A 24344-nucleotide genomic window follows, 5' to 3' on the forward strand; every position below is an offset into this window, starting at 1 on the left:
ATGGAAAGCTTAATCAGTGTATCCCCCGTGGGGGGATGCACACTTAAATAAGAAGCAAGCCCTGAGGAACCTCCATCTTTCTATAGATACATCCAGGAGATGCTCAATGTGCCTTCTTCTCACAGCTTTAAGCACTCACATATCCACACTTCTGTTAAAGAAAGGACAGCCAAGACATTTCCCCTTCCTTTTGCTTGCAAAAACTTCTTCAAGGTTTTGTGAATTTGAAAAGCTTCTCCAATTGTCTGTTTGGATTTAATTGCATTTTGAGATGGTTATAAATTATGTGCAGTGATGTTTTTCACTAGAAATTTATACTCTAAATTCACATGCTGCTCTCATAGCTTCCCTACCCAGTCTTTAGCTACAAAGGAGAAAAAACAAAAGCTTCCAAAAGAGAAGCAGAAATGACACCTTGTGTGATTTTTCTGTGTATATACAAGTGTGCACACATAAGTGCATGAGTGTTGAAGGCTTTTACCATGATCTTACAGATTCAGGCTTTGTGAAGTGAATTTTAACATTTCAACAATAACAGCAGCAGTAAAAAATTCACAGTCGCTCCCTCTCTATAAATGTTTAGGGAAATATGCCCTGTATTATCTTTATGTGAATATAAAGACTGACTCTCTGGGCATCTTGCTGATGCTTTGTAGTGGGTCATTACAGCAGCTGACAAACCAGGAGGTACTTAAATATAACAAGGACAAGAAAGAATTTATAAAGCCTTTACAAGCAGGGATTTCACTCACTTTCCCTAACCCCTATTTAATTACAGAGCCTGTCTAATGCCACACAATACAATTTATAGTTACTATTAAAAGTTGCCTATCCAAAATTATTAGCTAGGTGCAAAGAAAGGAGAGAGAAATTAACAAAGGAATTGGCTATTAAATTAGACACTATGCATTTAAAAGATAAAAATAAGACAGTGAACACTGTTCTTTTTTAATTAGATGTTTTGCTATCTTTAAATAAATCATTATTAAAACCAGGAATTTATAAAATACTGCAATTTACCAGTGATTTATAAGTTACTATATATGGTACAACATTTCATTGTTTTTTAAATAAGAATCTGAACAGATTCCCATTAGGGCATCATGGCACTAAGGTAAAATAATCATTGTAGCAGGACAGGGTCCCATTTGCTGCAGAGGAGAAACATTATACTTTGAATTTAAGCTATTCTGGATCTTGGCCAATACACTAACACAGTTCTGCACTAGAGAAAGCCTGTGTATCATGTAAATACATAATTGAATGGACTAAGCTCACAAGGCTTTCACAGCAGTGGAGGGTGAGCTTCTGCCAGAGAGATGCCTGTATTTGAGATTTCTTTTGAGATATTCTCTGTTTCCTAAATAGAGAATGAAACAGTGTCAGCAGGAAGGTAAAAATAAGTCCTCCCAGCTGTTCTGAGGTATATTGGAAGCTTTATCTTGACCTCTGGTGTTCAACCTATGCCAATTCAACTAAGACAGACAAGCAATGACACCACAGAGTTTGAACCTTGTGCCATTCAAAGGGAAAAATGCTACATGTATGCTCAGTTTGGTGTGTCAAAACATATGAAACAAAAGATGGTGATGAGTGAATGTAGCAAGCTGTGTTTTCTCTTTTGACTTTCTTACCTCATTTACATAGACCCAGTGACTATCCTTTGATGCAAGGTTGGTTTCCACAGCCTACAAAAATAAAAAGAAACATAATAATAAAAATAAATAAATTTATATAAAAATGTACTATAAAGCTAATTTTGATTGTTTTCATTTCTACTGACATTGTTTCAGTATAGTTCTTTTCATCTCTTCCTCTGCTGCTTCATGGAACAGTAACTAACTGGTGGTAGCCACCTTTCTCTGACTTCAGTTCCTAAACCAAAGTACCCTGCCCATGTCCATGTACTACTAAAGCACACTGGGGCAGGGTGGTAGATCAGCATAAGGGATCCTGTGATGAATAACTGCACGGAACATGCAGTTCAGGAGATCTAACTTCTCTATGGTATATCTAATACCTCCTACTCAGCTGTGTTTCTTTTCAATATGCCTCCCAAAATATATTGCCTCTGGCTCACTACACCTCTGATAGTCTATCTGTTAACTAACCTAGTTAATTAAAAACTTGTCAGTGAGATGCTCAAGTGAAGTTCACACATTTATAAGAGAGTTCATCCTCTCTTCATATTTACATAAGGCTCAAGATGAAATTATGATTTGCATGGTCACTTTTTTTTGACCATGCAAATACCAGTTCTCCTGGTATGAACTTGGATAATCACTACATACTATAAAGAAACATCCCATCTCTCATTGCATATTTATCCATACATGTATAACCCACTGGGAAGCTAAAATTGGAGAAGATTGTGCTACTGGTACTGAGAGAGAACCTCAGTTGAAGGATCTCGCAATATACACAGAAGTTCCTAAGTGTCCCCTTTGTTAGACATATATAAGCTCACTTCAAGACACTTAATAGTCTAATAAAGTGATGGCAAGCATGGAGAGATGTACACTACACTGCCAGTGATATTGTTAATGTCCTGCTTAATACACAGTTAAACAATTACTACGGTGTGTTCATGTCTCCTAATAAAACAGCGCACACATGTATTTCAGGAGGCAGTTCATTACACGGTTTGGAATGTGCCTGCCTTCAACCACTTCTTTCCTCTGTGCCAGCATGACCTCATTTATTGAACAGATATTTTTATCTCTCTTTATTATAAATGGCCCTATGAATCACTGAAATTAACCCAGTTAAAAAAAAAAAAAAACCAAACACCAAAAAACCCGCAAACAAATACAAATGAATAAAATACTTCCAGTTACTGGTTTTTAACCTGGATAATTTCCACAGTATTTCAAAAACTACTGCAGTGGTACTGAGAGGCTTGTAGACTGTAGCACTGGGCTGAGCAGGAACATTATCAACCACCTTCCTCTTCAGAACACATTTGCATAATAAGCCTCTCAGATATTTAGTGTCAGGTGGGATGAATCACCTTCTCTTATGACACTGACTACAGATGACTGGCTTAGAATAAACGCCCACAACTTCTAAGGCTGCAGTGGAATGACAAGAGATCTATCCTTAATATAGGCTAAGGGATACCTGATCCCTTCAAACATATTAAGTGAAACTTAACTAAGTAGCCAACACCAGCAACTTTAACATTAATCTTAGCTTACACTGTGTCACTAAAAAAGGTATAAATTACTTCTTTCCTAAGTAACTGTGTTTTAAAATTTCACTTATTTGTGTAGCCCACACAACCACAACAGAAAATTGTGGGCAACACGTATACCTCCATCTATTTCTCATGTCCACAAGCTGAAATACTCCTTTAAAGAGACTAAAAAATCCCAAGAGAAACTGCAAACTCATCGAAAGAGGAGAATCAACGCAGACAGAACAGAGTAATTCTCTTCATCATGAAGAGCAGTATAGGAAAGTAACGAAACCTGGTGTCAAAGCAGATGAGAACCACTAGAGATAACACTGCTAACAAGATAATCCTCTCCTAAAATTGTCCCCTTGGTAATTGCCTCCCTTGCATTTCTTTGAAGCTGGGAGGAACATTAAGCTGACCTCCTGAGGAACAGCAGCTCATAGGAAAGACAGCAGTGATGAACAAGAGGGCAAAAATGTGTACATTTTCTCCCTATTCACCTCCCAAATATATACAGACAAAGCCAAAATAGCCAGGTGCTGTAACATATAGAGAAAGAACAAAGTGCTGCTAGCAGAATTAAATAATGCTCAGGTGCAGAGTTATTGCACTGGCTAAATTTAATGATTCATCTGCAACAGTGAGCAATTTGTATGAATAAATGCTCAGTCTGGGGAGACGCAAGAGCCAGGGAATTTGAAATGAATTATTGAATCTCATTCTTCTGGGTTCACATATCTGGGCCAAAGTTTTTAAAATGAGGTGCCTAAATTTAGGCTGCTATGAGTTTATCTTTAGTCATCAGAGTGCCAGACCATTCAGTGCTCCTCCTACAGAGCCAATGGCTCTGCATTCTAATAGCTTGAAATGTATTTAGAAACATCACCGTAGGTAGTCAAGTCTAAACTGCTCTAAATGTCTTCTGTTCAGAACTGCAACACATAGCATGAACCATTACTGAAAACAAAAACATGCTGGGAGGAAGCTGAAACTTCTTGCATTTTGTGTTTCAAATTTTGTACCATATTTACAGATTTGCAATCAAAAAAAAATCTTTAAAAAACCCTATTGAAAAGCTCTCAGGTTTCAACTTTCTGATATCACCAGTCTATTGCCAGAGGCTCATGAAAGTTAAGCAGTGTGAAAAGCAAGGTCCTGGAGTCCTGTGTTATCACAAGGAAATTTACTGAGATTTCTCAAAGTAAGGTTTGTTTTTTTTTAATTTAAGGAGGAAAAAGGTATCAGCACTTGGGAGATTATAGTCGCCCATTTTTAATTATTCAAGCTGTTCAGGATCTTGCCAATTGCTTGAGATTGTGCCCATCCATTCAAAAAGAAAAAAAATCATCTAGGAAACATCCTTGAAGGACCTAGTCCATCCTATTTGATAAATGTACCCTATAAAAAAAAAGTAGGCTATGAATTTGTGAAATCACTGCCTAAGTAAAAGCACTGCCATCTATTGGGGAAGGATTCCCCAATAGTGAAATATGCTACAGTTTCATATGAAAAAAATATTGATATATGTGCAAAATTTCCTGGTTCATTTTTATACTTTCTATATAGATGGGGTCTAGGTGACACTTGGGAGTAATGCTTCAAATTATTGCTGCCAAATAGAAAATCTGCTTTTGAGATAAACAGCACACTGAAAATTAAAGAGCATCCATCTTTCATTTCCTTTGCCTCAGAGTAGCAAATAGCTTCTGCAAATTTGGAAAAAAAGAGGTTTATTTGAGATTGTGCCCTTCTGCTCCCCCACTACCTTTCAAGAACCAAATGTAAAATACAGAACCCAAACAAGAGAATTCCAATTCAGTCAGTGGGCCAGTACAAGTGGCAACATATAAACTATACTATCAGAATCGGGCCAGAACTGGAAATGGAGCAGTGAATGCAGGAAACGTTCTACAATTCCTCAGTAGAAAGCATTTGCAATAGAAATGAAATAAGAAGACATTGAAAATCAAAATACCAGCATTAAGATTTCAGATCTCATAGCAAGACTGTTAAAAAAAAAGAGCAAGAAGCTTCATGAAAAATAATCAAAGATAGTTTCATGTATATAGTTTTGTTTACTTTGAAATGTATAACTTAAAATAATTTACTGCCAATAATCCATGACAGCATTATTTTATTGGAATGCAGTGGAATACAAATATTTACATTGCCTTTATGAATAAGTAACTTGGTTCATTATTTTATCTAATGGCAGTTTCAGGATTAAAAGAAGTTAGAAAAGTAAGCAGAAATACTTTTATCTTCAGAAATAATTCTGCAGAGGGAAAAAAAAAAAGAAAAGGGAACAGAAACAATCCTTTCCTGACTTTCTCAAAAGTCTGAAACTGAAAACCTCTCCAAGCATATAATGGCTGGCCAATAATAGAGAAGGCATTTTCCCACAATACCTGGCTGCTTTGCCAGGGTCAGCACCTTGCTGTTAACAGCAAAAAGCAAGCTGCATAAAAAGGGATGCAGGGATGAGTGGCTGGACACAACTGAGAGGAGATGCAGTGGGTGTTCAAAGAGACCTGGGCAGGCTGTGTCCAGTGACAGCAGGATGTGCTCAAGAGTTCAGAATTACATGCAGCAGTGTTATAGTTACAAACCTGTTGTCTCCTCCCTGTGCACCCAGGGGAACAGGCAGCAGGAATGTCTGAAAGCCCTGTAACCAACCCTGGGATCCTAGAAGGAAATGTCTTGCAGATGGCAACGCAGATGTTCCTGTTGTGTCTCAGTTTTTGGAAACAAAGGTTGCCACCCTGAAATGCATGATATAAAAGAACCACAGACTGTTTTGCTAGGAGGGACATCAAAGAAGCAAAATTCAGTACTTGCACATCCTTTAACTTAATGGTGAGGATAAAGAGCATCATAGCTTTCCACAATGAAAAAACAAAGTAGAGGAGGGTAAACTGGGGAGTTCACAGAAAATAATTTTTAAAGGATGTCCTAAGAGACTCTGGAAGAACTCAAAACCAAATCTCTTGCCAACTGCTATGGGTTAACCCCAGCCAGCAACTAAGTACCATGCAGCAACTTTGCTCACCTCCCTCACCTCTCCCAGAGGAATAAATCAGGAAAAAAAAAGGTAAAACCTGTGGGTTAAGAAAAGTTTAATAACAACAACAAAAAAGTCTTTGAAAATAACTGTAATGAATAGGGACAGAGCAAAAGACAGAAAAATAAACCCCAGAATGACAATGATGCACACTACAGCTGCTCCCCACCTGCTGACCAACACCCAACCCTTTCCTGAGCAGCCAGCAGTGCTCCCAGCCACCTCTGCACAGTTTATGCACTGGGCAAGACGCTCTATGCTGTGGAATGTGCCTTTGGCTACTATGGGTCGGTGTCCTGGCCGTGCTCCCTCCTGGCTCCTTGTGCACCTCCTCACAGGCAGAGATAGAAACTGAAAGGTGCTTGATTGGGAATGAGCACCCCTTAGCAACAACTACAACATCAGGGTGTTATCAGTGCTGTTCTCACAGTGAATACAAAACACAGCTTACTAGGAAGAAAAATTAACTCTATCCCAGCTGAAAGCAGGGCACGAACGGATGACTAATTACAGCTGTCATTGGGAAGCAGATGCACCTGCATTGCAGTGAGTGCTCTGTCACCAGTTGTCCCTAGACCCCAGCTCCAGGCCTAAGCCTCTGTTACAAAGCTGCCCCTGCACAGCTGCATTCCCCCTGCCCCACTGCAGCCCCTACCATGCAGACAGACAGGTCATGGCCAGCGCTGGGGTGCCCATGTTAAAGGACCTTGCCTGTCCAAGCATCCGGGAGCCCTGTGGCTGTCACACTCACAGCACCTGAGTGACTGCTGAGGGACAGAGACCCCTTCACACCTGCACCCTTGCACTCACACAGACCAGGTTTCCTTACTGGCTCAGTCCCAGGTTTCCCATGGCAGTGTCACAGACATCCCAAACCTTAAAATAATATTGGTACAACAATAAAGTAACACCACGCTGAGCTCGTGCATCTGAGGAGAGACCTCAAACAAAGGAACCCCTGAGTTTTATCCCCTCACAGTGTAAAGAAGGGAAAGTCTGGGGGTCATTAGCTTCTGCCATGTCCCTCAGTGCCCCTCAGCTGGCCAGGCCACAAGTCCCTGTGCCCCTTGTCATGCCAAGGGTTGTCAGTTCAGGGCCTCTGGTTTCTGGCTGCCACCCAGAGCTCCTGCACCAAATGTCTCCCTCAGCACAGAGAGCAAAACCCAGGCACAGAACGGTTGGCCATGGAGCATCTGAGGAAACAGCCTGCACAAGAGCTGAGTTCTTCCTAGAGAACAGCATGACAATGACAGATAAACCCATTCTTTACTTTTTTTAACTTATTTTTAATTATTGTACATAAGGTGTGAGCAAAGGAGGGTTTTGGCAAGTAGTCATGTTTAAAGCTCAGCTCTTTGAAAATTCTTTATAAGGGACCAGTCTCACTAATTCATTACCATCTCAATTTACATTAGCTCCTCAATAGGTTTCAGAAGAAAATTGTTTCCCGCTCCTGTCCCAAGTAAGTTTGCTTCCAAAAGGAGATTTTTTTTCTTTTCCTTTTCCCTTCACTGCATTGGAGAAATTATTTGCCTACTGTGTTTTCTTTCCCTCATCCACCAAAAATAATATAAGTTTATTAGAACCATTTTGAAATCTGCTGTAGTAAAACTGCAGTAGGGGAGAAAAAAAAAGTCACTATCTTCTGTATATCGTTTTGTATCAAACTTATCACTTTTATCATTTTGAGTCTAACTTAGGTCCAGCTGCCAGGTTTCATTGCAGGAGGTAGATTTTGATTTTTAAAAATAGCTTTGTTCTCGATTTAAATGTCCATGAAAACATCCTAAGAATCAGGAGACTGGTTTTGATCCCAAAGAAGAGCTACAGACCAAGTTTCCACTGCAATACAACTGACAGTAATTAATTGGACAATATCAAAGTGCACCTGCTTATCTGAGAAGTTTTGTGTATGTCTTGGATACAAATAAGTTAAGATAGGAGATATGAAAAAGTCAATTTCAGTAGAACAGATGGGTTCATTCTATATCCCATAGATGCCCAACTTATATTTAGAAATCCCTCCAACTAAAATAGTGCAGTTCTCATCCAGGTGTGACTTGCATAGGTAATAGCACTTCACAGAAAAAGTTTTTCTGTACCAGTAACTGAGATTTTTGTTTTTCCCTAGAACCTTCTTTCCTCTATATTTTAAATAAATACCTCTTGGCTCAGTATCTTCAGAGGAGCATTATTAGATTAAAAATAAAGTAAGCAATACTAGCCACAATAAATAAATTATTTATATAAATATTATAATTCTTACAGCATAATAAAGAGCACTCCAAACTATTTCTAAAGTTTAATTGTTAATGGTACCATTAGAACAGAAGACAAAACAAAAATTTCCAGTATAACATCCCAACTCTAGATAAAACTTCATAGAACTAAGATAATTCAGACTAAGAATCTTGAACATAAAAATTCAGTTGCAGTAAACTGGAAAAAGCTTGTAGGTTTATTTTTATTATTTAATACAGGCTAACTGAAATTTCTAAATATCATTTCAAAGTGAAATATGGATTTTTTTTTTCTTCTCTAGATAGTAAAATGAAAATTTAAAGAGTTTCCATGGCATATATTTTCGGACAGAAAATTCCCTGTCCCTTTCTAACTGAACCTCATTTTCCAATAATTTGAACTTTTACTAAAAAAGTCTTGCCAGAAATTCCATATTCTTCCTTCTTTCTGAACATTTTCCTAGAACTGTGTATGTTTGGTTTTTTCCCAAAGAACCTAGCGGGCTCACCTGTGTTTCCCTGATCACTACACCTCATGGCAATGATGGAATTCATTTTACAACATTTACACGAGCTGTCAGTTCTGAATCCTGGTACAGAGGAGCTTCAATGGCTACAAGCCATTAATGAACCACAAGCATAGCATGCCTTTAACATCCACATTTTTTGATATTTCTCTGTGTGGATGACTTCATTCTCGGTCTACACTCTATAAAGATGTTGCTACGGCCCTCTCTCAGCAGGGACCTTTTTTCAAGTTATGCACTGTTACATTAAAACATAAAGCCTGATACTTCTGCAGAACTGCACTGCTGAGAAAAGCTGGTCTTCCCTCTGTGGTCCTGATGAAGCACAAGTAATAACTGAAAGGCTATCACAAGATCCAATGGCATTTTAACCATTCCAGGCTCCTCCATTAATACAAGCCTATAAACCTGGCATGTTCAGCCTGAATCTCCCACTAAAGAGAGGCCAAATCGGTCATAGAGATCTCTATACTCTCATTAGTCTGAGTCAGCTCTCCAGGGTTCCTGCTCCCTATAAACTCTGTAATATTTCATTTATGTTCTGTCCAAACAATATGTGATGGTCCTGTCTTGACCTCTGTCTCAGCTCCTTCACAAGATAAACAACTCAGCCTAATGGGGTGGGGAAGAAAAATAAAAAAGAAGGGTGGGAAGAAAAAAAAAGAGGAAAAGAAAAACACATCCCTGAGCAAATTCCTAAATACCATCCACAACTGAATGCCATATTTGGTTGCTAACAAGCCATTTCGCGCAAAGAGGAGTAAATTGAGCACCCAAACCTTCACCTGCTTTTAGCACAAACCCCTGGAGTTGATGAATGCTATTTAGAAGGTGTACCTGACATTTTGCATTTATCAATATAATTTGATAACAACTCAAACCACAACATACAATTTAAAGTTTGCACTGTACTAATTGCCTGTTACTTAAGTAATAGTTGATCAGAAAAAAAATACACTGAAGGAAACCTATATGAAAGGTAAATGTTAATCAAGAGAAATACTGGAGATGAAGAAAACTATAGGAAGATTGTGAGAAGACTGCTGCAACTTCCTCTAGCTACATAGCTGTATTGTTCTTGAGTAACTACTGCAATATATGTGGCCTATTGTTTTAGCCTTAATCATTTTGATGTAATGCACTGGGATTTCTGTTTAATCTGATTCCCATTTCATACGTAATGCTAACTACAGGCAATCTCCGTGGCCATTCCATTTAGTGCACATTCCACTGAACGATGCATGAAAATACCGTATATGGAACTCTTCCAAAAGCATTCAGTAAGAATGTACTCTTCAAAGCTCAAATGTCACACAGTGTTTATAAACATGGTAACTGCTGACCATTTAACTACATGGCACAGTAATGACACCGGATAATTGCACAGCTGTCAGAAAACAACATGTCGGTAAAGACATGAATCGAATGTTAACTAAAGAACAAAACCTCCCAGAAATAAGGTACTTAAAATTTTACCACAGCCACGTGCCAAGTTTAATTTGAAGACCCAATGAATTATTCTAAAAGAATAAATATTGCTCACTTTGACACTGCTTTTATTTTTTTATTTTTTTTTTAAGTAACAGGTTTGTACATCTATATTCAATTTAAAAAGCCTCTGCTTTTTAGAGACGTTTACAAAGAATTTTGTAACGTTTTGCTGGGAACTGTACACTTGTGTCACACTACAAAGAATAAACCAAAATTCATCAGAACTTCCCGGAACGCAGACGTTGGCTTTTTTTTGTTTGTTTATTTGATTTGATTCTCCACCTATCTTCCAACAAGAGAAGGTATTTCCATTGAAACAATATAGCAGTTTAAGTCTTCTGTTTGGAATGCCTACGAGGGATTGACTGGACATTGGTCTGAAGGTTGAAAATGCTTTTTCAGGCCCAGACCCTGGGCAAAGAAGCCCATTTTCAGCAAGGAGGATTGCTCTTCATCCTCGTAATGAGCACCGTTCCACACTTTCAGTTCATACCACCAGTCCCATTCACTGTGGTTTCTCAGCTCTGCTCAGAGCAACAGCTTAAACTCCAGCTCCAGCCTGCACTGCAAGTTCAACTATGTAATTCACACAGAGCTTCCCAGAGTTTGATCCTTCTGCAGGTATAAACAGCAGGCAGTAACTATTTCATTAATGATCCAAACTTCTTACCTCTCTGACACGCACCCAACGGCAAGCAGTGAAAACAAAATTTACACATTCCTAATTCCATTCCCTCCTTCAAAAGGCTCATACTTTGTCCTGACAGCACGATAGCTGAAGCTCTGAGAGTCATGTACCACAAGCTTTCAAATGAAAGAACCAGCTGTAGGGTGAAGAGACCACATCCATTTTCAGGAACTTACAGTTTAATTCTGATTTACTGCCTCTAGCACAAGGTTGCCAATCACACTGCAAAGCTGTTACTTAACATAGGTTATGGGGTTTTTAAACTCTGTGAACTTGGAAAGGTGTATCAACATCAAAGGTTACCCTGTCCAATATCCATATTTTCATCTGTTCACACACATTCTATCTCTTCTCTTAATTTTTTTTAAAATCATGTCTGGTTTTAAAGGAAAGAAGGCAATAGTCAGTCTGAAACATAATCCCTTTCAAAACAGTGCTTTTCTGCCTACAGCACTCTTCTGCTTTAAATTGCAAAATAAATACATAAATAAAGCGAAGTCCTTACAGGTCTGAGGACCTTCTTGTTAGTCACAGGGTACTTTACATGCATAAACAGTGCCACAGGCTGTGTGAGCATTTAAAAGCACCTTAAAGATCACCTTAACCATCTCAAACCACATGACTTTTGCTGACCAGCCCTGCCAAGAGGAATGAATATTTGCTGTTCTTTACACTGCCTGAAGATACAGCCCTGCTGTGCATTTGCCAGAACTCTCAGGATGCTGGAGGAGGAGGGAAACCCTTGGGGAGCAGCAATGGTGGTGCGGAAGGGCTCCCTCTCCCTCAGTATGTCCACAGCCTTAAAGACTTTATGCAAAGCCTTATGAGCTTATGAAGGGCACACAAAGGCAGCAGTCACCCAGCATGGTGTGCATGTACAGCTCATGCCAACAGAAGCAGACACAAATAAATTCACTTTTTGTTTGCAGATTTTTCCTTCAAATATTCACAAATACACACTTTCAAACATTCACCACTTGGGTCCAATCCCATGATGTTTTGCACCTATACTTTTTCAAAGCTTGCAGAGATACACTGGAAGCCCCATGGTGATCTCATTACTGCCAGTCTGCATCAACTTTATCTTTGGCAGCAAGAATGGTATTAAAAATATACATTACTGTAATGGGGCATGAGCAGATTTGACAGAAAAACATAATTACTTTTCCTAAAGGCTTGCACATAGTTATTCACAAATGTATGGTGAAGTTACTAATTTAAAAAAAACAAAACATATTTCATCCTTGGAAAAAATTTCTGCTTCATCTAACTAACACAAGCTCACACAGTGTTTGCAAAGTTATAGACAAATGGAGTTTTGAGATTGAACCTTTCCACACTGTCTGGAGCAACAGCTTATCTTCTGGCTCAAGGGACACCTGCATACATTACAGACTATGCCTTGATTCTGCTCTTGAAACTAAGTCATTTTTGGCATTTTAAGTAGTACAATTTTTCCCCTATTGTTTCTGAGGCAGAATTTAGACAAAACACAGATTTTTTTTTTAGAATTTCCATGTACCTGACATGTACTCTACAAATTCAGAGGAGGAGAAAGGGAAACCAATAAGTTTTGAATTTTAAAATATGAGTGGTTTGACTTGTGATATACTACCCTTAGCACCGATTTCTATCATTCCATCCATGCAGGTATGAAAGGATACACAAGGGAAATTTCTTTTATGTTTAATTAAACTAGCCTACATCTCACTGACAAAATTTGAAGTCCACTATATGCTACATCATTTATGCAGGATTATTTATGTAGAGGACTATTAGTCTATGTTTAAAACCTCTAATGACCCGCTTAGAGAAAGAAAACCAGTCCCCAATTATTATGGAATGTACAGAGTTTTAATTTAACAATTATATTTGTGACAAGTTATGACTAGAAAACACAAAATTGTTTCAGTGTATATTCCATTAAAATGGATTAAAATTTCAGGCTAATGTATGGAAGCATCCATCAAGTGTTAATTTCTTTTTCTGAAGATGAAGTGACAGCAACCTCTTGTGTAACAATACAACAAACACTGCTGAACAAGGAATTTGGCATGAAATCCATCCTCGAGGGAAAATCTGTGGGAGATGGAAACAAGAATCAAGCCTATTATTTGATGATAGCTCTATTCGTAAGGTTTATGCTGTTGTCAAATTTCTCTGTTTGCAGAATCCACTTAGGCACACCAAACTTTTGAGCAAGGCCATGCATTTGACCACATATTACAGGTACCTTGGGTTGCAACTGGTACCCTTCTCTGCAAAGAGAAACAGATGCTGAGGGACCAGACAAAGCAAATAAAGAGACCAGAAGAACTCAGCAACCACAGAGGAAGATAAAATCCAAGGGCTAAGACCTATGGGTGGTGAGAACACACAGGAGATTAAAAGACATAAATGAATAAGAGAGAAAAGAGGACAGGGGAGGTAGGAAGTAACCATAAACCACATGAAGAAAAAATAAATTTGAGAAGATTGGAGATACACACAATCCCAGGAACTGTTGAATTGCATGAGGGATGAATTGACTGGCCCACCATCAGAGAGCACAGAGGGAAGAGGTCAGCTAGCTGGAAGAAATACAGCCTTGAGACAGAAAAGAAATAATAAAGAAAGAGGGGAAAAAAAAAGTCTTTCTTCACTTAGGTCAGGTGTCACTGTAAAGTTACTTCTGGAAAAAGTAAGAGTTATATGTAGGTGAGATGGATGTACAGTGCAAATTGAAGCAGGATGCAGCTAATGAAGAGGAACAGAGAGATAAAACTTGTGATAGAAAGAAGCGGTCAGCAAACGCAACCACTGAAAAGTATTCTCACTAAGGGAACATTTCTTAGCTGATTCTTTTAGATAATACTTCAGTGCTAGGCTTGAGGGACTAAGTCTGAAACTAATAGAAGAAAATTCAATATTAAAAAGCATACAGGGCTTGCAGTCTCTAAAACTACTTTTAATTTGTAAGACTATATTTTTTTTAATTAGGATATATTAACAGCCAGTTCCAAAGAGGGCAGTGCAAGATGCAAAAACAGCAATAAGAAGAATACAAGTGTGGTGATATTTTATTCAGAAAGGAAATGACACATAATAACAGACAACAAAAAATAAACAGATAAATCATGGAATCTATGTGAGGGAAGTAAAGAAAGATGTCTTGGGATAGCAGCTCTACAGTCAAAGCTGAACATAGAAGAATAATCCTTACCTATTAAAATGTTCTGCAGGGGAGGTTCATATTTAATAAAACATTCTTGAAGTCAGAGCATTATAATAAATAATAATAATAATTACTATTGTAATTGTAATACTAATAGTAATAATCTTGTAAGAAAGTAAAATCATTAGTTAAATGAAGCTAAATACAATCAATATTCCTAGTTTCAGAATAGAGACCTCAAGAAATTCCAAATTTCCTCTGCCATCCTTAGATTTTGAAGTTTTCACCTATCCAGTTTACTCAGCAGGTAGTCCTTTGAAACATGAGAGCTTTAGTTGCTTATTTAATATTATCAGCAATGAATCTGACAAATACTATCAAAGGAATTAACTATGATAGAAAACTAGAAAATATGATACACAAGAAGTTAGAGAGCATTTAAAAAGTGATGATTTCTAAAGCCAGATAATATAATTATGCTGAAATTCACTACTATGAAAAATAAGGTCATGCACTCAAGATAACAAAGAAAAGTCTATTACTTGGAACTTCATCAGTTTGAAGAACACCAGGGGTGTTCTTTATTTGTGGTCTAGCAAACTGCACAGCCATGAACAACTAGACCTCAAGATATATATAGATATAACTGCATAAATAGGTATAGATAGATAGATAGATAGATAGATAGATAGATAGATAGATAGATAGATAGATATGTATAACAGATGAAGTGTCATCAATAGAGTAAGAAAGTATACCAAAAATAAGAGACTCCTGAATCACTGGTAGGTTGATAGCAGAGCTTAAGTTTGGACATTTGAGTAGCAGAATCATAACACAGTGTATTTCCTGTATTTCAAGTACTATATTAAGGACCCCATGAGGATGAAAAGAAAGCATCTCACCTGCTAAACACACATGGCCATGCTAGAAGAAAGATATATGGATACAAGTATTATCATATATTCTGGTCAAGAATAAAAAAGGTTTCTTCTAAGTCCTGTGTGGAGATTCTATATTCACCTCACAACAGTAGTGGCAGGCCAAAACACAGAGTTTCATTTCAGGAGCACGATCAATTTATAAAAGTGATTATGGAATACAAATTTATGTATTTACAGCCTCTCTTCTCAGGAGACAGAAGCATGCAAGCCAGGAGTTCACCTCTTATCTTGTACCACTGAGACAGTATAGAAATCCAGCAGCAGCCTCCTGGGTTTTATGAGAAAGACACAAAAATATGCACTTTATGTGTAATAGACTACAGCAGAGCTAAAAGAGTTAATACTGAGGCATTGTTTCTATTAGGAACTCAGGCATTCAAGTTTTAATATCTCAGATGTTGTAAATTGCATCTCCTGGAACTTAGCAAGTTTCAATGTAATGTAACTTGTCAGCTTCAATATAATTTGTTTTTCCAAACCCAAATTGTTTTTAAAAGATTAAGGTGTTCTAATTTTTTAAAGCATTAAGTACAAAAGCAGTAATCCTTTACCGTTGTGATAAGGATTGTCTACCGTAATGTTTATTATTTACTAAAGCTTGACTGCCAAAGAAAAGGAATTCATTTTTCAAAGTCCATTTTTTTTATGCAGCTGAATTGCTATATTCTGAATTTGGGGCTGGGAAAAGAAGACTGATTATTTCAGCTCTGAAAAACTTGCACAAAAATAAATCTGATCCAAGAATTAATAAAATAATATGGGATGAATATTAGCTCCATTCAAATCAAAGGGGACAAGATTTCATTCTCAGGAGTCTTTTTTCTCTCAAATATTGCTTCAAATCCTAGAGAACTGATGGATTTAGAAGACTATTGAGACCAAATTTGCCCAGATATGTAAGTAAAGTAAATCAGTTAATAGGTCCTTACAAAAGACTATCTATTACAAAAAAAACCAAAAAAAACCCAAACAACAAACCAAAAAACCACCAAAGCTAAGTAAAGAAAACTGTGAGTGCTTTCTTGATGAAAGTAGGTATGGCAGAGTTCTGGGGAGGGGGAAAACCCACCCACCCACCCACCACGATACTCAAATCAGGCTGATACCACTCCCACTGGAGAAAACCAAAATGATATAGGAAGAGTTTTCAATAGAAAAGAGTAGGAAATATACATAAATACAATATGATGAGACTTTTTCTTGCAGTTAGAAATTAGGGCAGAGAGATAAAGTGCATGATCATCACCCACATGTGACAGAAGAAGGAGCTCAAATCATTCATCCTTGTTCAAGACCTTCAACAGTATCTTTGCTTTAAAAATCTGCAATCTTTCTTGTCTTCAGTAGAAGAGTTTGTCACAGCAAAGGATGTGCTGAACCTGCTGCTTTCTGCCCCAGAAGAAGCAAAAGAGAGCATTCTCCTGGAGATACACAGTCAGTGTCCCAGGGGCCCTGACCAGAAGCACGTCCTTACTGTTGGCTTATTTGGTGTCTCTGTTTGAAAAGCGCTTTAGAGATGTGTTCTCCTGGCTATACACATTTATCTGTGCCTTCTACCACTTTCTCCATTACAGCACTCAAACTGAAAACTAAAGCTTAGCTTATATCACTGCAAGTTTGCACTTGCAAATTCTACCCTTCTGCATCACTCCTGCAGTTGTTCCTAAGTCTGGGGCTGGAGTGTTAATTGAACACTGGAAGGTAGCAGAAGCATTCATGAGTCTGAAGCTCACAGCCAGAACTGTCAATCCATAATCTGTATCTGCCCCTTCCCCAGGTAAATATGCACATTTGTGTGGCTATGCTCCCACAAATACATATACAAACCTACACATCTGTCTAGGGACAGGCACATAAAACAGAAAATAAGGAAAATGGAAGGAAGAAAATCAGGTCAGCAGTGACATCCAAAGCACAAAGGGTATTTTAAACAGTCATGTTCTCACCACAATTTTTGAATGGAGATTAAAAAATTTACTTCTGGATTTATCATACAATTCCTGGGAAAATACAAGCAAATTTTCTCAAGTCTGATGTAACTTGATAGCATACATGTGCATTTTGATAGATACATATACTCATGCATAAAATGTTACAAATCTAGGACTGACCCCTGTAGGAAAACCACTATTGCAACTTTTCAGGGATCATACAGAACAGCAGGATTGTATTAATAGGTATGCTAACAAGTGAAAAATGTTTGCACGTGTCTTGGCCACTGATTTAAGTTTGGCTATATCTAAGTAGGATTTATTGGTTAAAGTATGCACTTACCTGGAAATCCAGTGTAAATTATTAGGGCACACAGTTTGTTTTTGTTTTATTTATGTGTCATGCATTCATTCCCTTCTGTGGCTTTAGGAAAAAGAAAACAGAGGAGGGCAATCCTTTTGAAATCGTTTGAATAAGTACATTTTTATGTCACCATTTGTTGGCTTCTGGCAGAGAGATGCCTCTCCCATCCAGGGCGACACTTCTGGGACAAGTGGCAAGGAGCCATTTCCCCGGCTAGATTTCTCTGTGCCTTGCCTTTAGGAGCACATTTCAGCACTTCAGTTGGCTGTGTCAGATGAGATAGCACATGGCTGAGCTCTGCGTAAATTACCTCTCACAGCAGCCTCGTACCACGCTCAAACGTCGCCCTCCCTCACCTCCCATTGTTCCCTGTTTCTTTTCATTAAGTCTATTCAGCAGTTCTCTCTAAAATCTGTGTCTTGGCTGTCTCTCTTGTCAGCTGATTCCTTCCTGTCCCTCTCAACAAGCACAAGACACTGCTCACCTGTCTGTGCCGTACAGCTGAAACAGAAAAACCTTTCAGTCAAGTGAGAACACTGCAGCACACTCCTATACCATTATTTTGCTTTCCCTTAGCTACTCTGTACTCCTATTCCACAGGAAGATTTATTTCCCAAATTAATTAAAAGTACACAGCCTGTCTTCATTCTGAAACTCTCACCAGCTATTTACTCCATTCCAAACCCAGAGACAGATGGAGCTGTTTGCCCCCAGCTGTAGATAAACCTCAACAAACATAAAACTCTTCTTCTCTACAGCATCTCTGGCCCCATGTGTCCACAGACAGATTGGAGAGTCTACTGCAGCTGTGTGAAAACTCTAGACCATTGCTTTTCCTGCTCTTTTTAAAATGAAAGAACACTTGGAATTTGGAGCCATGTGTCTGTTGTTTTCTGGGTCTTGCCTAAATAAGGTATACTAGGCTCAGTAAGGTGTACTCAAAAAAGATTACTTTGTAATATAAATTTTCATTTTCTCAGTTTTGGTTACTTCAACACCTGCTCTCCTTGTACTCAAGCCTTCTTGTCCAGAGACCTCTGTCTCTGTTCTTGACAGAGAACAATGACAGGATTCCCCAGTGTTCACATTCTTTTGTTCAGAGATGTGACCTTACACCACCTGGAACTGCACTGTGAGAAATGAGCAGGTGGAACAAGTCTTCACCAGCTTCAAAAACAAAACAAAATTACTTTCTAATCCACCTACCAACCTAGTTAAAAAATGGGGAGGACATTTTTTTCCTTGGGCTCAGTAAACAGCAATAAATAGCCACTGCAGTTTGCAATTCTCATTTAGCATAACTACAGATACTTAGTTGAGGAAAAGGTATGCCAATAGGGGTGCATACTCTGCCAAATATCCTCTACAACAGGGTCCACCTTTCAGCCAAGCCAAGTGCCAGAAATTTGCCAGAAAACCCTACTTGTTCAAAAAACCCAAAATACTAACAACAACCAAAACTACTCCATGGCACTGTCACACAATTCTCATTATAAACTCCACTGCTAGAACCTGTGGTAGACTAAGAGCAACCAAAAAAACATAAACTCAGGATGGATTTTTAACTGTTTTATTCCTGTAATTTAAAAACAATTAGGACATCATATGGCTTTCACAACCTTCACATGTGCCTGAATCCCTCTCTCTTGATACTGAACATTATTAATTAACAAAACTTGAACTTTCATTTAGTAACTGATTATGAATTGCTCAATATACTGATGCTTCTCAAGTTCTGCTTTTGAACTCCATGCCTGTGCAGCTTGGGAAACCAGTACATGGAATCTTGAGCTTTCCTATTCCATCCTATTTGGCTCAAAACCTGTCTCAGATGAATAACTGTAGTAATAACTGAAATAAACTGAAATGTCTTGTTTTTATCACTGCTTGAATTACTACCACAGAAAATGAGGAGCCATGGGAAAAAAAAAAAAACCCAGAGACGTTTGAAGCATCTGTCTGATGCAAAAATCAAAGTTCCTTCAACATTTTAAGTAAAGTGACAGCAACTCAAAAATGGCTATAAATTTTCAGTACCATACTTTTAAAATCAATAGGATTTAAAATGCATGACTAATTGGGCTGATACAAATTCCCCTTTTGAATTTACATATGTAAATGTTTGCAGAATTATCCAAGTAATTATGCCACCCTTAGCTACATGATATACATCATATACAGTCTGGATAAGATAGAAACATTGATAAATTAGCGATCTATCTTTACAACAAGCTTTTCTTTTCAAGTAATCCTGCGACAAGCATGGGTACAAGGAGGAAATCAGAACAAAGCACCACCACTCCTTCCATCTGAGTGTGTCAAAGGCACAGAGTGAATAAATACCATGTTGTATTTTCAGAGCAAGGCAAGACCTGTCAGCTTGTCCTCAGCCTCCACCCTCTGACAGAGCTGACAATGTGTTGCCACCATCAAAGTGCTTTCAGAAGACCCATCATCTTCCCTCTCTCTCACAGACAGGACTGCAACACTGAAAGCTTTTGTGCCACATAAAACTCCAGGCTGAGGAGACAGACGTGATAGCAGGAGCAGTGCTTGATGCAGAAAGAGCAAGAATTGAAATTTTCACCCTTGTTTAAACAGAGAGCTGGGGATGGCTGAGAAGAGAGCAGCAGGACTTCCCTTCCACTTATCCTGTGGAAGGCTTCAGAGAAAATGCTGCAGGAATATCCACTATAATTCCAACAGCTCTGGGGAGCTGCTAACTTGTTTGCACCTGCCTAAATTCCCTAAATTCAGCCTCTCTGACCATGTAGTTTCCAGTTTGCTCCTCAAGGGGCAGTTTACAGCCCTTTCTGAAGCACCTGTGCTGAGGATACTTTTCAATGCGTCTTCGGGCTTTCTGTTCAGTATAAGGGGAGGGAGATACTGGAAAAATTACTCCATTCAGCTTTATTTAGATATTAGTGCTTTCATCAGAAATCTACTGAAATTAGTGGGTCTCTCTTCAGTTGTTTTCAACAAACATGGGACCAGAGCTGGAAAAAAGGATATGAAAAAAGCAAGAGTTATCTTTTTTTACTAGACCCTATCATAATCATCTTGGCAGAAGAAATGATCATTTACATGAGAGGACAAATTAATATCTAAATAATAAACTCTTCATGCTCTGGAGTCATCTCTTCAGAACTGAGCCCTCTATGCATAATGTTAGACTGCTGAGTTGATGACTGAATAATCACAAGTGACCTGAAATAAGAGCAAAGTAACACAGAGAACTGAATCTTTACCACTGTTTCCCACAGGGACTAGAATCCATTGTTCTACACTGTAAAATGTTGTTTGTATAGATAATAATTTTATCTTGTCTAACTTTAAAGTTCACATTCATAGGCTTTTTTGATTAATCAAATGGCTCTGACAGCCAGAAGCTTCTTCCCAATATTAGAGAGAAAGTGGTGGGTGCCAATTTATGCTTATTCAAACCAGTAATCTCCTGTGTCTCTGGCTGCTATTATTCCCTTGCCTGTGACCCAGCCACTTAATGAAGTGAAATTAATTTACAGTAATAGGAAATTCTCAGAACTACATGAAAGCACAAGCTTTAATAGGAGAAGAACAAATGAGTATTTCATGCAAGGCTGACCACAAGCATTGTAAAGAAATTTGAAAGGACTTTATACCTTTTTAAATAGGTATGGTATTAGCTGGAACAATATACTGCAGTAAATATGATAAATCAAACGCCGCTTCAAATCAGAAAGCACCAACACAATTTTCGCCTTCTGTCACATAGCAGAATTTTCTCATTTGCATATAAATGTATGATGCACATATTTTATAAAGGTAAAAGCAAGATCTTATCATCCTTCAAATCCCATTTAACTCTTCTATCATAATATCAATGACAAACTCCCAACAGCAAAGCAGTAAGGAAGGTTGACATTTATTTTGCTTACTTGTCCTTTACAAATGTATGTAACGGTGTGCATTAGCACTGAAATAAAGTTTCAGTTTCTCTTAAATGGCAAAATAAAGCTCCCATTTTTGTCCAAAAATATTGTTTATCTATAAAATTCTACAAAATTCTACAAAAGTGTGAAATTGTAACTCAAATCTCTCACATTCTTTTATTTACTTTCATGTAGGAAATTATCACTTTTCTCAATTTTGCTTTAACATTCTTTTCCCACCTCTGCCCTGAGAAAACAAGAGTATGTGGAAGCAGAGAGGAAGAAGTATTCAAGAGCCACAGCAGCTGGCTCTGTGGTTTTTTCCCTCAAAATAAATCTCTTTATTTGAGGCATTAAACATTTCGGATCATTTGCTAACTAGCTCTAATATTTGTTTTGTTATCCCTCATATACTGTGTATTCTTATACTAATTTGTCAAGCCTTCTTAGGTCCCCTGGAGGAAAGAATGGTTTTCAATGCAGCAGTTAACACAGTGATCCTTCAGTGTGGCTGGGGGCTGTGGGACAAAAGCCACCACTGGAGTGTTCATGTATTCACATGCTCTCATTGCACACATATTGAGAACATCCTTTGACATTTCTCATCATCCTCTTCCCCAGCCTGATTCAGACCATCTGATTTCTGGTGTTTTGTCACAAGCCCCACATCCTCCCCTTTCTGTTTTGCTTTTCCCTTGTGCCAAAGCTAGGGAGAACAGGATAAATCTTTTCCCTTCAAAAAACCTAAGGTGGCAACAAGATGCTGCGGCAACACTTCTGCTTCAAGTGGCAGCTTTTCTACCTTGCCTTAAGTTTCAGATTACCTCCAGCTGAAATACACCTATCATTGCACAAGTCTTGGCTTTGCAATTAGCAAGATTGGAAAACAAGCTGTTTAGCACTGTTAGCAAAAATGCCAATTGCTAACCCTCTTTTTTCCCCAAGAGACTGTGAATTCATAGAGATATCTCATGGAAACCAGGCTTACTTCCTAGCAGACCTGGAGGTCTTTATGCAAGGTGTGGGCTGCTACCCAAGGTGTAATCAGCAGAGGTAACAGGCCCAAGCTTTCTTCTATATTTCTCCTTATGAGCCCACTTCTGTTAGAGGGATCCAACCTACATTGGTAAGTGGAAGGGCAATTGTCCTCCTTGGCAAACACAGGGCAAACTCCAGCCTCTTTCAGGTCCTTACGCAAACTGACTCTGATTGACAGGCAGCCACAGAGAGATACGTGAAGAAAACGCTTTACAAGATAGAAAATTGTTCATATCTAATGATAATTCAAAGATTTCTCTTTCTCCCCCTATTCATTTACTTATTCAAATAAACTGAAAAGCTCCTCCATCTCCTTGATATTACAAATTTATCCTCTTAAAAACTGCTTTTCAAAACGGCTATTTAATTTCTTATCTGGCAGTGCATCTAAATCTTCTGTAACCCATAGTGTACATGCATTACCTCAGTAAAGCTGAATGGGATGTGTTAGTTTGGCAGTGTGTTCAAAGCAATCTTTCCTCGAGAATCTTAATAGATAAAAATGAAGAATCTTCAACTGCTAGATGATGGAAGTTCAGAAAATATATGCAATGAAAAATATTTCAGTATTACGAATAAATAAAAAAAGACAAAACAGAATCTTAAAGGAGTTAGCTGATGGGAAGCTTACACCAGTAATTTCAGGTTTTAAAAAATTTCAAAAAGCCCAGAAACACCCAAAGTATTAACAGTTCTAAGACATACAAATACAAAAAAATAAAGGGGTGTAGAGAATTGTATACCATGGATCAATCCTGATGTTCATGTCACGTAACAAAATAATTTACTATGACAGGTAAGACAATAATTAGATATTTAAGAGTATCTATATAGAGGCCCTTTTTTCCTTTAACACAGTTACTGGTAAGATTCAGAAAATTAAATTACTGATCCAAGTTCTTCAACTATATACAGTATTTATGCTTTTAAGAGAGATTTTATATGTATTTGGGAGAACAAACAGTGGAAGGAACAGTGACTGATTAACTCTCCTTGTGCTAGTTCTGATTAAAAAATATAGAATAATTTAGACACCCTGAAATAACCACAAAGGCTAGACTATCTTTTTGCCACCCTTTAGCATTATATGTTGTGAAGTTATATAAAGTACTGAGGCAAACTCAGAGAGAGTTAGAAATGTTTTAATCCAGACATCTCTGACCACCTTCCTGTCCAGCATAAAGGTGTTACTGGATTCACAGCAGCTCCAGGAAATATTTAAAGCAGCATTTACAAAGGTACTTCTTGCCACTTGTACTTAGAAAAAAACATGTGATTGTTCACCAAAGAATCCATATTTCTGACACATGAAGACTACAGGTTACAGGGAGGAAATTCAGTTAAATGATTAGACTCTAGATAAAAAGTAAATTTGCACACTCATTAATGTGACTAAAAATACTAATTGCAAATTGAAGCTCCATTCCAAAGTACAGTGTATGCATCAGGGAAAAAAATTAATCTAAACTGGTAGTCTTCAATTTACTTTCTACATTCAGTGTATCAGAAAGCATCTAGCTCTTCTACAAAAAAATACAACAAAAAACCACATGACTGTAGAGGCAGTAGCTTGGAATATTTTTACTGTAAATGTTTTTCTATTTAAGCAAAATATAACCATGTAAAAATAAGCAATTGTCCTGAGACTAATCCACATTATTTTAAATCCCTTGACCTTCACAGATTTCATTGCAACAGATTTTTTTGCAACCTTGAACATGTGATTCAATATCCAAATACTTTGCTGGCCAGAGCAAAAGAGCATAGAAATGCTTACTTAGACCATAAGGTGCTGTGTGAATAAAATTTATTTTTCC

The 24344-nt window shown here is 37.9% G+C and overlaps 1 protein-coding gene across 11 annotated transcripts in view; it reads right to left on the minus strand.

Moving 5' to 3' along the window:
• GRID1 (glutamate ionotropic receptor delta type subunit 1) overlaps positions 1–24344 on the minus strand; it is a 554391-nt gene that overhangs the window by 109720 nt on the left and 420327 nt on the right. For all 11 annotated transcript variants that reach the window (XM_088059607.1, XM_088059605.1, XM_088059608.1 and 8 more), the window contains one exon: positions 1635–1688. In XM_088059607.1, the coding sequence (XP_087915733.1) occupies positions 1635–1688 (54 nt within the window). The remainder of the gene's footprint in view (positions 1–1634; positions 1689–24344) is intronic.

The sequence above is a fragment of the Pseudopodoces humilis genome, chromosome 9 (assembly GCF_049639895.1).
Source record: "Pseudopodoces humilis isolate 2021_Gansu_Grassland_sample_001 chromosome 9, ASM4963989v1, whole genome shotgun sequence".
Classification (NCBI taxonomy): domain Eukaryota; kingdom Metazoa; phylum Chordata; class Aves; order Passeriformes; family Paridae; genus Pseudopodoces; species Pseudopodoces humilis.